Source organism: Aotus nancymaae, unplaced genomic scaffold (genome assembly GCF_030222135.1).
Source record: "Aotus nancymaae isolate 86718 unplaced genomic scaffold, 86718_ANA_hifiasm-v0.15.2.pri h1tg000007l, whole genome shotgun sequence".
NCBI lineage: Eukaryota > Metazoa > Chordata > Mammalia > Primates > Aotidae > Aotus > Aotus nancymaae.
In genome coordinates, this window is record NW_026988418.1 from 16442109 (window position 1) to 16459848 (window position 17740).

General features: G+C 39.9%; 1 protein-coding gene across 2 annotated transcripts in view; it reads left to right on the top strand.

The window, feature by feature from the left end:
* Positions 1-17740, top strand: part of SCP2 (sterol carrier protein 2) — a 122182-nt gene that overhangs the window by 71596 nt on the left and 32846 nt on the right. For both annotated transcript variants that reach the window (XM_012434622.2, XM_012434620.2), the window contains exon 12: positions 12654-12807. In XM_012434622.2, the coding sequence (XP_012290045.2) occupies positions 12654-12807 (154 nt within the window). The remainder of the gene's footprint in view (positions 1-12653; positions 12808-17740) is intronic.

A 17740-nucleotide genomic window follows, 5' to 3' on the forward strand; every position in this document is an offset into this window, starting at 1 on the left:
GAATACACTAAAAAAATCACTGAATTGTACACTTTAAATCGATAATTGTTTTTGACAATTATATTCATCCAGGTAGCAACCAGCCAAAACAAGATCAAGAACATTTTAATTACCCCAAAAAGTTCTAGCCTGCCTATTTCCAGTCAATCCTGTGGCCTCCCTGAAACACTTACCTCTCACTTTCCACCACCACCAGACTGAGATGTTTGACTTCTCTCATGGCAGATTAGTTTTGCTGATCCTAGAACTTCATGTAAATGGAATCATACAGTGCATGTATGTATTCTTTTGTGCTTGGCTACTTTCATTCAGCAGATTATAAAATTAATCCAAGTTTTTCTTTTTATCAGTAGTTAGTTCTTTTTTATTGCCAAGTAGTATTCTATTGTTGAAATATATCAGTTTGCATATCCATTGTCCTGTGGATGGATATTTGAATTGTTTCTTGTTTAGGGATGCATGAATAAGATTGCTATGAATGTTTATATACAAGTCTATTTTCAGACATATATTTTTATTTCTCTTGGGGTGATAACTTGGAGAGAAATTGCTGGGTCATAGGACAGATACATATTTAACTTTATGAGTAACTGTCAAATAAGGCTAGGTGCTATAGCTCACGCCTGTAATCCCAGCACTTTGGGAGCCTGAGGTGGAAGGATTGCTTGAAGCCAGGAGTTTGAGACCAGCTTTGGCAGCAAAACAAGACTTCATCTCTACAAAATATTAAAAAATTCACTGGGAACAGTATCATGCACCTGTAGTCCCAGCTACCCGGAGGCTGAGGTTGGGGGATTGCTTGAACCCAGGAGATCAAGACTGCAGGGATGCTTACTGCGGCATTGTTTGCAATAACAAACTTGACACAACCTATATGTCTATCAATAATTGAATTACCAGGTTTCTTACAATGAAAATAGTATGTAGGCATTAAAAAGAATAAAGACTGTAAGTGATAATACAGAAAGATTTTTAAGAGGTGCCGGGCATGGTGGCGCATGCCTGTACTCCCATTACTTTGGGAGGCAGAGGTGGGTGGAATGCTTGAGCCCAGGAGTTTGAGACCAGCCTGGGCAACATGGTGAAACCCCATCTCTACAAAAAATACAAAAATTAGTCAGGTGTAGTGGCACACATCTGTGGTCCCAGCTACCTGTGTTTTTCCATACTTTTGCAAGTATATCCATAGGATAAATTTCAAACAGTGAACTCATTGTGTCACAGGGTAGTATATATTTAAAAATTAGTGGAGATTGCCAGAAAAGATTGAACCAATGTATATTTCTAACAGCAGAGTATGAGAATGCCTCTTTTCCTTCAGTCTTGTCAATATTGGATTTTTTTTCTCAAATGTTAAAAATTTTGCCAATCTTGACAGATCATCTGTTTGTCTTCCCTGGGTACTGAAAAGGTAACCTAAAACACTCCAGGAAGATAGAATTTACTCAATTTTTAAATATTCAAAGAGAGACTCACATTTCCTGCAGTATCCTTTGATAATCCTTTCTACCATTTGAGTCTACACTGTTGGTAAATTTTTCCTTTTATCATTAATCTTTGGGGTATCATGTCTCGTGATGGTGTAGCATTTTGTGGGAAAAACTTATACTTGAGTTGTGTATCTTGATGACTTGAGTTGTAGTCTGAATAGGAATGAGGAATTATTGAAAAGTAAATGTTTCCTTGCTACATATTGAGGATTTGGATATATTTCGAGTAAATCTGGCACATGGCCACTAGCTGTAGTGTGCACCAAGAAAGAATTCAGACTCCTTGAATATATATCACAATGACAGTTATGAATAGCTTGAACATTTTTGCCTTAGTTACTTGGATGACAAACTGCAATAGGATTCTAAGAGATTCAGAAAATGGTCAAGTAAGTTCCAAAACATGTTAAGACTGGTGGTGAGGGTGTACAGTTCTCTTCTGTAAATGGGATTAATTTAATTGTAAGACAATGTTACTTTGGTTGGGGAACTCAGCATTAGGGAATTAGCTTTAAAATTAAAGCTTCATGATACTGGTTTCTGATTTTGTTTAGATCTGGATAAAAGGTTCTAGCTGCCATAACAGTATCCATAATAGAAGAAAATGATAGGTTTCAGCATTTGAATTGAGTGTTCTTTTGTTCATTGTCAGTTTAAAAACATGAATTCCTTTTAGATTTCTAATCAGGGAAATTACATTAAACCTGAACTGTTTTTGATTACTTTGCAGTGGTCGTATAACAAACATCACATTAGTGTTCAGGTAATAATGTCATATTTTATTCTAGTTTTCAACGTGCTTTTACATATACTGCCCAACACTACTGAACACTTGTTTTTTTTTTTTTTTTGATAGCGTCCAGCTCTGTTGCCCAGGCTGGAGTACAGTGGCGAGATCTCAGCTCACTGCAACCTCCACCTCCCAGGTTTAAGTGATTCTCCTGCTTCAGCCTCCCGAGTAGCTGGGACTACAGGGGCCTGCCACCATGCCTGGCTAATTTTTGTATTTTTGGTAGAGACAGGCTTTCACCATGTTGGCCAGGCTGACCTCGAACTACTGACCTCAAGTGATCCACCTTCCAAAGTTCTGGGATTACAGGCATGAGCTATCACACCCGGCCTGATCACTTGTTTTAAATGAATAATTTTGGACACGGTGGCTTATGCCTATAATTCCAGCAGTTTGGGAGGCTAAGGCAGGAGGATAGCTTGAAGCCAGGAGTTCAAGACTAGCCTGGGCAACAAAGCAAGACCTGGGACTGTACCCTCCCCCCCCAAAAAAAAGTAAAAATTGGCTTTAGTTTATTTTTAGCTATCTCTACTTTTAAAAAAATCCATATTAATGTCTGCAGTCTACCAAAAGGACATGAAAGTGCCTTTGAGATAAAGCTCCTGACAAGGGCTTATTGATTGCTTTGAATCTAGAAGTTGGTTTTTTAGTTTGGCCTTTTGTTGTAGTTCAGCCTGGCCTTTTAGGCCTTTAAGAAAGGCCTCTGTGCCTTTCCAGTAGTATTCAAGCTAGTTTTAGGTCCTGATCTTCTGTTGTTCAGTCGTCAGTTCAATAGTGACTTATTGTGCACTCTCACCTCATCATTAGGTACTGTAGGTCATTGGCCGTCAAATATGAGGTCTATTCATAGACTGATTCAAAGCCTCTTGAAGCTTGGAAAAATATATGTTCCTGGGTGGGTGTGGTGGCTCATGCCTGTAATCCCAGTACTTTGGGAGGCTGAGGCAGGCAGATTGCTTGAGCTCAGGAGTTTAAGACCAGCCTGGGCAAGATGGTAAAACCCTGTCTCTACAAAAAATGTAAAAATTAGCCAGGCGTGGTAGTGTATGCCTGTAGTCCCAGCTACTTAAGAGTCTGAGTTGGGAGGATGGCTTGAGCCCGGTAGGCAGAGGTTGCAGTGAGCTGAGATCATGCCACTGCACTCCAGCCTTTTATATATATATATATATATAATATATAATATTATATATATATAATATATATATTTTATATATATATGTTCCTGTCCTACTTGTAGAAATTTTCTTGGGTCTAGGTCGCTTCTAAACAATTTATATGTTTTTAAAGTTCCCCCAGAGCTTCTCATGCATAGCCAGATTTGCGGGCTAGGGTTAGGATACACAAGGTAACCACTGGCCTCAGGAAGTGTATAAGAGGCAGATAATACAAGAACACAAATACTTATATATTTTAATAAGTAATTATAATACAAGGCAGAATGTGCTATAGGAGAAGCACAAGGCAGAACTATGAAGAAGAGAAAAAGAGGAAGAAGGATGGCAGGATCATGAAGATTTGCTAAATCCCCATCACGTGCCTGGTGTTTTGCCAGCATTTCTATCTAGTTGAGTTTTAGGTAAGGAGATGCAGAAAGAGGAAGCATGTTTAAACCAAACTGTTTGCTTTTACCAAACAGGTTTAATTCCTTCTTGCCTATACAAACTCTACCTTTGTTATTTTCTCAATAATAATACACTGTTCTAAGTACTCTTCATGTACAAGTGCATTTGATTTTCTTTCTCTCTCTCTCTCTCCTTCCTTCCTTCCCTCCCTTCCCTTCACTCTTCCCTTCTTCCTTTCCCTTCCCTTCCCTTCTTCCCTTCCCTTCCCTTTCCTTCCCCACCCCCCCCTCACTTTTGTCCCCCAGGCTGGAGTGCAATGGCGCTATCTTGGCTCACTGAAACCTCTGCCTCCCGGGTTCAAGCAATTCTCCTGCTTCAGTCTATAGAGTAGCTGGGATTACAGGCGCCTGCCACCACACCTGGCTAATTTTTGTATTTTTAGTAGAGACAGGGTTTCATCATGTTGGCCAGGCTGGTCTCGAACTCCTAACCTCAGGTGATCCACCCGCCTTGGCTTCGCAAAGTGCTAGGATTACAGATGTGTGCCACTGTGCCTGGCTGAGTGCATTCAATTTTCATATCTATTTTTCTCTTTTACAATATAAGAAAATAGAGGAATGGAGAGTTTAAATGATGTGCATGAAATCATCAAGCTAGAAAGCAGCAAAGCTAGGATTGAAACACAGGCTATGTATTTCTAGTGTCCAGGGTCTTAACCATTATACTGTGCTTCAGCGTCCTGTCCTCAGTGGAAATGCCCATCTTCAAGTGCTCTCTCAAATGTTACCTACCTTATGAAGCTTTTCCTGTTTTGCTGATTCTTTCCATAGGTTGAATTAATCTTTCCCTTTTCTGAACTCCCATACTTTCTCAGTACTTCCCTTTTGACATTTATGCTCATAGTATATATTATAATTATTTATAAGCTTTTTAAAAAATCTTCCCTATTTAAAAGCCTATGAAGTCAGGATTCATATTTCATTTGTCTCTCTACCGTTAACAGTGCCCAATACATGATTTTGCATATTTAAAGGGATAGTTGAATATATTATTGCTCCTTTAACATCGAAAACTTGGCATGGAGCAAAGGGAATACGTTTGTTTAATGCGGGAAGAATTAGGATCATTGGGAAGAATTTATTGGAAGGTAGATTTTGGCTGGATACAAGACATAACTTTCTAACATGGCTTCTCAAAAATGGAGTAGTTTGCCTCCTGAGAGCATGCATTACCTGTCACAGAGGCTGTGTACAAAAAATACATGTAACAACTTGATAGGAATGTTGTAAAGAGAATTTTGTCCATCTGTTGGGCCTTAGATTTGATGAATTCATAGATCCTTTCAATTCTATTATAAGATGCTCTGATCTCCTGTGGGAAGTAATTGTTTCTTTTTCTGCGTTCACATAGTTCTTGATATTTTTAATGACACATAAATTATTATTCTATCCTATGATTTTTGTTTACATGTTTCAGTACTTTTAAAGGCATTATAAACTTCTTAGGTCTTAAGAATTTGGGTGAAAATGATGCGAGAATAAGTGGAATTTTAGCCAAGGGACCTAGCATTTTCAAATCAAACCATGGCTTAGCTCTTCTACTCTATAAGAGGTTGCCAAAATAAATCCTAGGATGATGACTGGCAAGACCTAAATCCAATATAAGCTCTTAAAAAGCCAGCAAGTCAGTAAGGGCTAATTAGCTTTTCACCGAAGCTTCTATTTTACCTTTCATCATATCCTCTAGGCCACCCATCCTTATTTCCATTGCCCAGAGTTTTTGCATTTTTACCACTGTGATGTGAGAAGAGTTAAATTTTATCATTAAACTCTATTTGTACCAGGACAAATGAAGCCCAGGAGATGGTGTCTACTCTAGATACACATTGCTAGCTAGAGATAACTAGGAGAAGGCCTTGAATTTTTATTTCTATTTCTCTTTTTTTTTTTTCGAAACATGGTTTCGTTCTGTTGCTCGGGCTGCAGTGCAGTGGCATGATCATGGCTCACTGTAGCTTCTATTTCTTGGGCTCAGTTGATTCTCCTATCACAGTCTCCCAAGTAGTTGGGACTACGGGCACGCACCTCCATGCCTGGCTAATTTTTTATATTTTTGGTAGAGACAGGGTTTTGCCATGTTGCCTTGGCTGGTCTCAAATTCCTGGGCTAAAGCAATCCGCCCATGTCAGCCTTCCAAAGTGCTGGAATTACAGGCATGAGCCATCATGCCTTCTTTTTTTTTTCTTTTTGAGATAGAGTCTTGCTCTGTTGCTCAGGCTGAAGTGCACTGGTGCAAACGTGATTCACTGCAGTCTTTACTTCCAGGGCTCAAATGATCCTCCCACCTCAGTCTCTCAAGTAGCTGGGACCACAGGTGCACACCACCACACCCAGCTAATTTTTTTTCCCTTTTTCTTTTGTAGAGATGGAGTCTCCCTATGTTTCCCAGGCTGGTCTTAAACTCCTGGGCTCAAGTGGTCAATCCTCTCTCCTCAGCCTCCCAAAAGCTGGGATTACAGGCCTGAGTCACCACACCTGGCCCCTTTTTCTTTCTTTCTTTCTTTTTTTTTTTGGAAGAAAGAAAAAAGAATGAAGAAGAGGAAGAAAAAGGAAGAGAAAGAGAGAGAGAGAATGGGAGTATTGCTTTCTTGCCCAGGCTAGAATGCAGTTTAGTAATGGGTATTGAAAACCTCTTTTATACCAATAATTATACTTAATGATGTAGACAGGAAGGAATAAGGGAAGAAAATAACAAAGAAACAGCCAACCAATATTTCATTTAAACCTATGAAATGCTATGCGATTACTGAGGAGTGATTTACTTCCAATTATGTAGTCACTTTTGGAATAGGTGTGAGGTGGTAATGTATGTTTTGTGTATTTGAAGTGGAGAGTTCTATAAATGTTTATTAAGTTTACTTGTTCCGGGTCTGAGTTCAAGTCCTGGATGTCCTTGTTAATTTTCTGTCTCGTTGATCTATAGAATCGTTAGTTCTTCTTGTTACATTGATCCTTTTGCCATTATGTAATGTCCTTCTTTGCCTCTTTTGATCTTTGTTGCTTTAAAGTCTACTTTATCAGAGGTGAGAATTGCATCTCCTGCTTTTTATTTATTTGTTTATTTTTACTCTCTGTTTGGTTGGTAAATCTTCCTCCTTCTCTTTGTTTTGAGTCTTTGTGTATCGTTGCATGTGAGATGGGTCTGGATGCAGCATACCGACGGGTTTTGGCTTTTTATCCAATTAGAATATATATAAGTTTAATACTGCCATTTGATGCTAGCTGTCTGTTTTGCCCATTAGTTGGTGTAAATTTTTCATTGTGTTAATGCTCTTGGCTTTTTGATATATTTTTGGAAAGGCTGATATTGGTTGTTCCTTTATATGTATAGTGCTTCTTTCAGAAGCTCTTGTAAAGCAGGCCTGGTGGTGGTGAAGTCTCTAAGTACTTGTTTGTTAGCAAAAGATTTAATTTTTCCTTTGCTTGTAAAGCTTAGTTTGGCTGGATATGAAATTCTGGGTTGAAAGTTCTTTTCTTTAAGGATGTTAAATATTGGTCCCCACTCTTTTCTGGCTTGTAGGGTTTCTGCTGAGAGATCTGCTGTAAGTCTGATAGGTTTCCCTTTATGGGTAACCTGACCTTTCTCTCTGGCTGCCCTTAGTATTTTCTCCTTCATTTCAACCCTAATAAATCTGGCGATTATGTGTCTTGGGGTTGGTCTTCTTGAAGAATATCTTTGTGGTGTTCTCTGTATTACCTGGAGTTGAATATTACCCTGCCTTGCTAGGTTGGGAAAGTTTTCCTGAATGATATCCTGAAGAGTATTTTCCAGCTTGGATTCATTCTCTCCATCACATTCAGGTACACCTATCAAATGTAGATTAGGTCTTTTCATATAGTCCCATATTTCTTGGAGACTTTGTTTATTCCTTTTTGCCCTTTTTTCCTGTAATCTTGCCTTCTCATTTCATTTCATTGAGTTGATCTTCGACCTCTGATATCTTTTCTTCTGCTTGATCAATTCGACTGTTTAAACTTGTGCATACTTCGCGAAGTTCTCATGTTGTGTTTTTCAGCTCCATCAATTCACTTATATTCTTCTCTAAATTGTCCATTCTCTTTAACATTTCGTCAAACCTTTTTTCAAGGTTCTTAGTCTCTTTGCATTGTGTTAGAACAAGTTATTTTAATTCACAGAAGTTTCTTATCACCCACCTTTTGAAACCTGCTTCTGTTATTGGAACACACTCGTTCTCCATTAAGCCTTGTTCCGTTACTGATGAGGAATTGCAATCCCCTGTAGAGGGAGAGGCATTCTGATTTTGAGTATTCTCCACCTTTTTAGGCTGGTTTCTTCCCTTCATTATATATTTATCCCTCTGTCGTCTTTGTAATTACCGACTTTCTAACTAGGTCTCTGAGCGGACGTCCAACTTGTTGATTCCCAGCGCCGAAATCTGAGCGATCCAGTGCGCCGGCCAAAACAGTGGTGTTAAGATTGATGGTGCTTTTCTGCCCAGGAATCTCCGGACTCTGCACCAAGAACTGCGGCGCTGAGGCGCCAGCAAAACCGCCGCGCTGGGCACAAGAGTTGCCCTGGCGACCCGTGGGGCTCCTCCGCTGGGAATCTCTTGGTCCGTGAGCAACAAAAATTCACCTGAAAGTGTGGTGTCCTCTCGTTCTCTGCACTTTCACTGAGAGCTACGAGCCCGAGCTGCTAATGATCAGCCATCTTGGATCTCTCTCTCTCCCCCTTTTCCTTTCTTCGCAGTTTCATGGATAGAAGATTCTTTCTTACCATAGATCTTTGCAATCTCAGCATACAATTTTTTTCCTTAAGTTGAGAACTTCCACTTTTTCACTTAAAGGAAGCACTTACATGCACATCTGAATTGCCACCTCACTCCTCTTGCACTTTGGGGCCATCATGAAGTAAACTAAAGATGACTTGAATGCAAGCACTGCAGACCCGTCACAGTTGTTCTAATAACAAAGATGGCTACTAACTGACTAATGGGCAGGTAGGGTATACCACTTGGATATGCTGGGCAAAGGGGTGATTCACAACCCAGGTGGGATGGAGCTGAATGGTGTGAGATTTTATCATGCTACTCAGAACAGCATGCAACTTAAAACTTATGAATTATTTATTTCTGGCATTCTTCATTCAATATTTTTGGACTATAATCGACTGAGGGTAACTGAAATTGGAAAGTGAAACCATGGATGTGAGGGCACTACTGTATTTTACTTTTGTTTTTGAAATATATTTTACATGTGATAGATAATTTTATATCTTTTGGAGAGAAAAACTGCTCTATTATAAATATACATTCTTCAGTCTATGCTGAGTCTATGAAGGCTTTTTGCTCTTTGAAGCTCAACAAGCCTTTTCTTCCTCAAAAATTCAGGCTCTGATAGTAGAAAACCATGCTTTTTAATGTTGTTTTTAGAAAAGCATTTAGATGTCTAATTTGAAACTAAAGCAGAATTATGACTTTATTGTACTTGGCCATTTGGATAGTATAGGAAGGTTTATAGGTTCAAGCAGAAGGAAGAAAAGACCTCAGATAATAACTCAAAATGTTATCCCCTATAGCTTTTCCATTCTGTGGTTATTTATAGCACTTAGTGTCCTTGTGTTTGTTAACACTTTGCATTTACGTTACACTGTGAATTCTCTGTTATCTTTAACATTTGGTAAAGTGCTTGATATATGTTCGAATGGTTTATTTTTAGAAGCAATCAGATTGTATACCCTTATCTATGTAGCTGAGTCCTAGGCCAGTTACTGTTATATAAAAAGGTTGACCAACGTCTTGCAGCAAGATGATGGTTTGTAACTAGTTGGCTGAAAGTACAGGTGGCCTAGACTTGCATTTGGCATCTGAAATGTGAGCAGCCTGGTGGGACTGAGCCCTCAACCCATGGAATCTGACACTATCTCCAGGTAAATAGTGTTAGAATTGAAATGAATTACAGAACACCTTGTCAGTGTCTGTAAAAGAATCGATTTGGTATTTGGGAGAACTCCTCACATTCCCGACATCTGGTCACAGAAGTGTGCTACGAATGTGTTGAGTAGAGAGGAAGAACAGCTTGCTTTTTCTCTTTTTTTTTGAGACAGAGTTTCGCTCTTATTATCCAGGCTGGAGTGCAATGGCACGATCTCGGCTTGCTGCAACCTCCACTTCCTGGGTTCAGGCAATTCTCCTGCCTCAGCCTCCTGAGTAGCTGGGATTACAGGCACGCGCCACTATGCCCAGCTAATTTTTTGTATTTTTAGTAGAGACAGGGTTTCACCATGTTGACTAGGATGGTCTCAATCTCTTGACCTCGTGATCCACCCGCCTTGGCCTCCCAAAGTGCTGGGATTACAGGCTTGAGCCACCGCGCCCCGGCCTACTTTTTCTCTTTACATCTAGCTTATAATTTGCATAACTGTTAGGGCTAAGAAAACAATATGCCAAAATAAAAGCCTCAGCAGCAAAAATTTTTCTGTGGTCTTCTCCTGGCCTCCTGTCTCTCAGTCCCATTCTCCTCCCCACCTCCCCCACCCTAGGCCAGATGTAGAAACTAGAATCCCTCTTCTCAAAGCAGGTCAGGGAAACCAGAACTCCTTTTCCCCAAAGCCAGTTGTAAAACCTAGAATACCACTCTAACTTCCCTTCATCTTTCTGTGCAAAAATAGGCCATAAAGAAATTATCTGACCTATCTTGTTTGACTATAGGTCGTAAGACCCCCATTCCAGAAAGGGTCCTGCCCCACACCCAGAAGGAAGGAGTGCATGTTCAGAGAGGCCAAGAAGAATCTCGAGGGACAGGCCTGGCTGGGTTTCTCCACTCAGTCTATTGGCATTAGATCATATACCTTTTGTCCAATCGTATTTCTATATAGCTGTTCCATACTTTGTTGAACTTAAGCATAAAATGGACAACCTCCCCTGTATCTTTGGATCTTCATTCTGAATGCTCCTATGTATATATGTTAAATAAATTTGTATACCCTTTCTGTAATTAATCTGACTTTTACAAGTTGATTTTTCAGCAAACCTTTAGGGGCCAAGGAGAACTTTGTCCCTTTGCCCGCCTCTAAATAACCATTCCCCAGTTATTTCACTTATAGATTATCTAGGTTTTCACTGTTATAACAATATGATGAACTGATAGCTTTCTGTGTAAAACTTTCCCTACATTTGATTATTTCCATGAAATGGTTTTGAAGGCATTTTAAAGACTCTTAATAACTTTGTACATTGCTTTCCAAAAAGGTGGTCCAGGTTTAAACTTTGACCAGTTCTATATGGAGGTGGCTATCTTGCCATAGTTTCCCCTGCATTGATTATTCCCATTTTTAAACATTCTTACCAATTTGATTGGCATAAAATGGTATCTGTTTGATCAATGACAACATTGAGTATTTTCTCAAATAGTTGTAAATTGCATCTGTTCTTTTGTAAGACGACTAGCAGTGTATCTAAGACCAGTTTGAATATTTTTTGTCTTACATATTCATTAGGCTTTTTATAAAGGCAGATTTCCAGTAAAACTGATTGCCCCCAAGTTTGGGTATAATAATTTCAATTTGACCTTCCTCATTATTTCTAAAATGTTCATAATTCAAAAAATTATTACCAGGTGTGGAGCTACCTCCTTTTTTTTTCTTTTTTTTTTTTTCCCCTGAGACAGGGTCTCACCCTATAATCTTGTCCTGCTGGAGTGCAGTGGCATGATTATAGCTCACTTCCTGGGCTTGACTTCCTGGGCTCAGGTCATCCTCCTTCCTCAGCCTCCTGAGTAGCTAGAAACTACAGACATGTGCCCCCATGCCTGGCTGATTTTAAAAAGTTTTATTTTTAGTAGAGATGAGGTCTTGCTATGTTGTCCACACTGCGGGCTACCTATTTTTAAATAGTGTTTAAGATACATGGTGTGTAAATATATAGACATTGCTTAGAAATGAAAAGCAGCAGTTAAATTTCTTGGGGAAGTTGGAGTTTATATAGGAAATTGTCACAGGTACTCAGGAATTGGAAGTTGTGGCTAGGGATGTGCATGGAAGAATAGGCAACATAAGTAGTAGATCTGCAGACCAGTCTATCCTGATAGAACATTCTTAACCCAGCGTCCCTTCAATGACTGGTCTGATGGAAAGGCAAACAATTGTACATGTGGAATCATGGGTTCAACTAACCTCATCTCTGGAATTAGCCTGCTTTGTGACCACAGATTATTTAAACTTTCTGTTTCTGTGTTCACATCAGTAAGTTCCTTTCAGCTCTAAACATCTTTGATTTTATTATTCAGGGGACAGAATGTTATCCTTGTGAATCCAGAGCTTCTCTTGTGAGTAGCTGTGAACAGGTCTGGAAAACAACTCATTCTTGTTGAGAACTACTTGGGGGAAAATAATAGGAAAAATTTCCCATACCAACTAAACTTTTTAGGGAATGTGAACTTCCAAATCCTTGTTTATCTTCTTTTGATACATTAAACATGGTAAAATTAAATTAATTTTAAGCAATTTTCCCTGGATTAGAGAATTAATTGTAGATTCAGTGTTTTCTCTTAACATGCTGGAAAACAACAGGTTGAGTAAGTTTAAAGAGTGCAGGAAAGAAATTTAGAGAGAAAATAACTAGCTGCAAAACCCTTCAGTGTTTTAAGAGAAGTTACTATTTAGACAAGCGTGGTCTCGGCTTAATCAAATGCTTTAATTTAAAGTCACAAACATCCTTTTTCTGGCTTGAGAAAGCTGGGAGAGGCAGCTTTGTAATCCAACAGACTCAGTGCTCTGTGTTCGATTTGTTAGGTCTGGCTCAGTGTGCGGAGCTCTGCTGGCAACTGAGAGGGGAAGCCGGAAAGAGGCAAGTTCCTGGCGCAAAGGTGGCTCTGCAGCATAATTTAGGCCTTGGAGGAGCTGTGGTTGTTACACTCTACAAGATGGGTTTTCCCGAAGCCGGCAGGTGAGTGACGTTCTGAGTTTTGTGTGTCAGTTAATCCTTCTGACTTTTCACAGATGATGATGTTTTACATGTAAAAAATTATTTTATTGTCTTAGTATTTAAGGAAAAGTATCTCATTACATTGTTTTAAGAACAAGACTTTAAAAGTGGCCATTAGGTATTAAATATAACCAACTTTAGGATAATTTTGTTGAAAAAGGAGCCAGCATAGTCACTAGAGTGCTGAACTGGAAGCCTGAGCTGGCTGGGTATGGGTCTTAGGCCCTACCAACCTGAGTAACTTCGGCAGATCTCTCCTCATGGCCTTGCAGCCTTCTGAGGTGATTTGGGGAGTCACCAGATGTGCTGACTGGATCTTTGCAAATTTGTATTTTCGAGTCCAGCTAATAAACCCTCGTTGCTGCTAGAATTCTTTTTGTCTCTTGCTGACTTTATTCCTCTCCTTCAACTGCCTGTACTCCTCAAGTTTGCAGGCACTTTCTTTCCCATCCCACTCAGGATCCCTCAACTCCTTACTCCTTTGCATATCTCTCAGAGAAGTGCTCCTCCCCAGAGGAAAAAAGCGCCCCCTCCTGCCAAAGGCTCGACTTTACTTTTTCCATGCTTTTGTTTCCAATCACTTTCTGTAACTTCCTTATCTTTCCATTGGCTCCTTTCCCTCTGGCAGCATGCATGTTCATGTCTTCCCTTAGATCTCTTTTTCTCCTGGCCTTAACTGTTCTTTTTCATGAGTCTTTTATATTGAGACACCTTTGTTTTTCCAAGCCGGAATACCTCACAGTCTAATTTTTTACCTCACCATTGAGGTAAGGCCACAAGTATCTAAGTGAAATTGAAAAACCTTGTCTTTATTTTTCCTATTTACTCTGTTTAACTCTGCTGTGGCTTTTGACATTAATTGGCTCCCTTTTTTCTTTGGAAATTCTTGGTAATTATTTAATCATTTATTTGCACTTTTTTGTCTCTCCAACAAAGGATATGAGACACGCTCTTTTATTGAGTCCATTATATTCTTCTGTAAGCTCTTGGATCTCTTCTTTTCTCCTCTCCTCTTTCTCTGCCCAGAATATAATTTCTGTTGTAAAACTTATATTTTAAAGCCCATTTCAAATACCATCTCTCTGAATATCCACAGCACTTTGTACATTTTTGGGTACTATCTAGTTGGTTTGGTTCCCTTTATTATATGAAATCCTTAAGGCCTAAGACTGTGACTTACATCTCTTGTTCCTAGAATCTCTTATGGGTTTATTAAATTGGAATAAAAGGTATTGAATCTTAAGTTTTTGTGGGTCTTTTTTTCTTTTTTTTGAGACAGAGTCCTGTTCTGTCGCCCAGGCTGGAGTACAGTGGGGTGATTGCCACTCACTGCAACCTCTGCTTCCTGGGTTCAAGTGATTCTTGTGCTTCAACCTCCTGAGTAGCTAAGATTGCAGGCATGTGCCACCACATCTGGCTACTTTTTTATATTTTTAGTAGAGATGGGGTTTCACCATGTTGTTCAGGCTGGTCTTAAACTCCTGATCTCAAGTGATCTGCCCGCCTTGGCCTCCCAGAGTGCTGAGATTGCAAGCATGAGCCACTGCTCCTTGAGGAATCTTAATTTTCCTCCTAAATCTGATTCATTGGTTCTCTATTGACTCTGAAATTCTATTCAGTTCATATTTGGAGTTAAAGATCCTTAGTAAAGAGTTAAAACTATAAAGAATTACCATAGTCATCATGTTAGTATCGCTCTCTGATTTGCTCAGATTAGAAAGCTACTAATTTGGGGTAACAGACTTATTTTAAATGTGGAATTCTCAGTTCTTTTATTTTCAAGATACTAAATAACTAGAAGAAAGGACAGTTCTCATTATCCAGAGTTGACACTTCTGGGAAGGCAGACGCATGAAAACAATTCAGAAGTTATATTAATGATTAATGAGAAATTGGCTTGAAATATTGCAGATATTATTGACAGCCAAAATTAGGGGAATAATTCTTAACTCTGATTAAGTGCAGGTATGGTTTTAAAATGTGATTGTGGTTTGGTTTTAAACAAAATAATTTTAAGCTACCCATTGCACATAATCTGATTTTTTTTGTTACTCATTTAGCTAACTCTGGTGGAACAGCTGCTACGTACTTAGGCCCAAGAAGTATGGTCCTCTAAATATGTGGGGAAAGCAACATACTTTTTTCAAAATGCTCTAGAAGCTCAGAGGAAGACATTATTATGAAGAAAGTAAATTTGAGCTGAGATGACTAGGATTGTCCAACAGAAGTATAGGGGAAGGGCATTCCAAGTCTGTACATAGGTATAGAAATTTGCAAATACAAGGAGGTTTTGGCAAGGGGTTGTGCTGTGTGGGTAGAGAGTAGATTATTTTGTGTATGCCTGGGTAGAGGGACAAAGTGGGATTATGGTTTTGAAGTGATTCAAATGCAACGCTCAGGAGTTTGGAATTTATCCTATAGAATATGGAAAGATATTCTTTTTCTTTTTTTTTTTTTTTTGAGTCAGCGTCTTGCTCTGTCACCAGGCTGGAGTGCAGTGGCGTGATCTCGGCTCACTGCAACCTCCGCCGCCTTGGTTCAAGTGATTCTCCTGCCTCAGCCTCTCAAGTAGCTGGGATTACAGGTGCTCACCACCATGCCTGGCTAATTTTTGCATTTTTAGTAGAGACAGGGTTTCACCATATTGGCTAGGCCATTCTCGAACTCCTGACCTCAGGTGATCCACCCAACTCAGCCTCCCAAAAGTGCTGGGATTACAGACATGGGCCATTGCGCCTGGCCTGAATTTCTTTTACAATCCGAACTTGTTAGGTAGTTTCAAACAAACAGGAAAATATTCTAAGAATAATACAAGGAACTCCCTTATACCTTTACATAGATTTACCAATTGTTGATATTTTGCTCATTTGCCTTATCGTTTTTCCTCTGCATATATTTATATCTATGTATGCTTTTAACTATCTGAGAGAAAAGTGGAGTTGTTTTGTTTTATTTTATTTTTTTGAGACAGAGTCTCGCTCTGTCACCCAGGCTGGAGTGCAGTGGCGCAATATTGACTCACTGCAACCTCCACCTCTCGAGTCAAGCAGTTCTCTGCCTCAGCCTCCTGAGTAGCTGGAATTACAGGTGCCTGCCACCACGCCTGGCTAATTTTTTTGTATTTTTAGTAGAGATGGGATTTCACCACATTGGCCAGGCAGGTCTTGATCTCCTGACCTCTTGATCTTGCCCGCCTCAGCTTCCCAAAGTGCTGGGATTACAGGCGTGAGCTACCACGCCCAGCCAGGTGGAGTTGTTATGCTCCTTTATCCCTAAATATTTCAGTGTGTATTTGTAGAAACAATGACTTTTTTTTTTTTGCTTAACCACACTAGTTATAAAAATCAAGAAACTTAACAGGGACTGGGTGTGATGTCTTATGCCTGTAATCCCAGCACTTTGGGAGGCTGAGGCAAGTGGATGGCTTGAGGTCAAGAGTTTGAGACTAGCCTGGACAACATTGTGAAACCACCCTCTTAGCCAGGCTTGGTGGCACTTGCCTGTATTCTCAGCTACTCAGTAGGTCGCAGCATGAGAATCACTGGAGTCTGGAGGGTGGAGGTTGCAGTAAGCCGAGATCGCTCCACTGTACTCCAGCCTAGGCGACAGAGCAAGACTGTTTAAAAAAAAAAAAAAAAGCTGGGCGCGGTGGCTCACGCCTGTAATCCCAGCACTTTGGGAGGCCGAGGCGGGTGGATCACGAGGTCAAGAGATCGAGACCATCCTGGTCAACATGGTGAAACCCCATCTCTACTAAAAATACAAAAAATTAGCTGGGCATGGTGGTGCGTGCCTGTAATCCCAGCTACTCAGGAGGCTGAGGCAGGAGAATTGCCTGAACCCAGGAGGCGGAGGTTGCGGTGAGCCGAGATCACGCCATTGCACTCCAGCCTGGGTAACAAGAGCGAAACTCCGTCTCAAAAAAAAAAAAAAAAAAAAAAAATTAGGCCGGGCATGGTGGCTCATGCCTGTAATCTAAGCACTTTGGAGGCCAAGGTGGGCGGATCACCTGAGGTCGGGAGTTGAAGACCAGCCTGACCAACACGGTGAAACCCCGTCTTAAAAAAAAAAAAAAAAATTAACATGGATATAATACTGTGAGGTTGTTCAGATAACACAGAGTCATAGTTCAACAACTGTCCCAATAATATATTTATAAAGTAGACTCTAAGCTTTATTTTTTCTCCCTGTCAGGAGAAATCCCTGAAAATGCATTTAGCTTTTATGTCTCTTTAGTTTCCTTTAATGTGAAATAATCCCTCAGACTTTGTATTTCTTAACCATGATTTTTTTGAAGAGTACAAGTATATTCTTTAATAGTAGAGTGTTTCTCAATTTGCAGTTGCCTAATATTTCCCCAAATTAGATTCAGATTATACATTTTTTGCAGGATGAAGTGATGTTGTGTCCTTCTAGGTGCATCGCATCTGGAGGGCATGAGGTTGTTTAATCCATATTGGTGTTGTTAGCTTTACTCATTTAATGTGGCATTTACCATGTTTTCATCTGAAAAGTTGGTATTTTTTTTTTGAGACGGAGTTTTGCTCTGTCGCCCAGGCTGGAGTGCAGTGGCGCGATCTCGGCTCACTGCAACCTCTTACTCCCAGGTTCAAGCGACTCTTCTGCCTCAGCCTCCTGAGTAGCTGGGACTATAGACACCCGCCACCACGCTGAACTAAGTTTTGTATTTTCAGTAGAGACAGGGTTTCAAAATGTTGGCCAGACTGGTCTTGAACTCCCGACCTTGTGATCCACCCGCCTCAGCCTCTCAAAGTGCTGGGATTCCAGGCATGAGCCACCGCGCCCAGCCAGAAAAGTTGCTATTCTTTTCTTTGTAGTTAATAAGTAATTTGTGGCAAGATACTTTGAGATGATATCATCTTTTCTATACTTA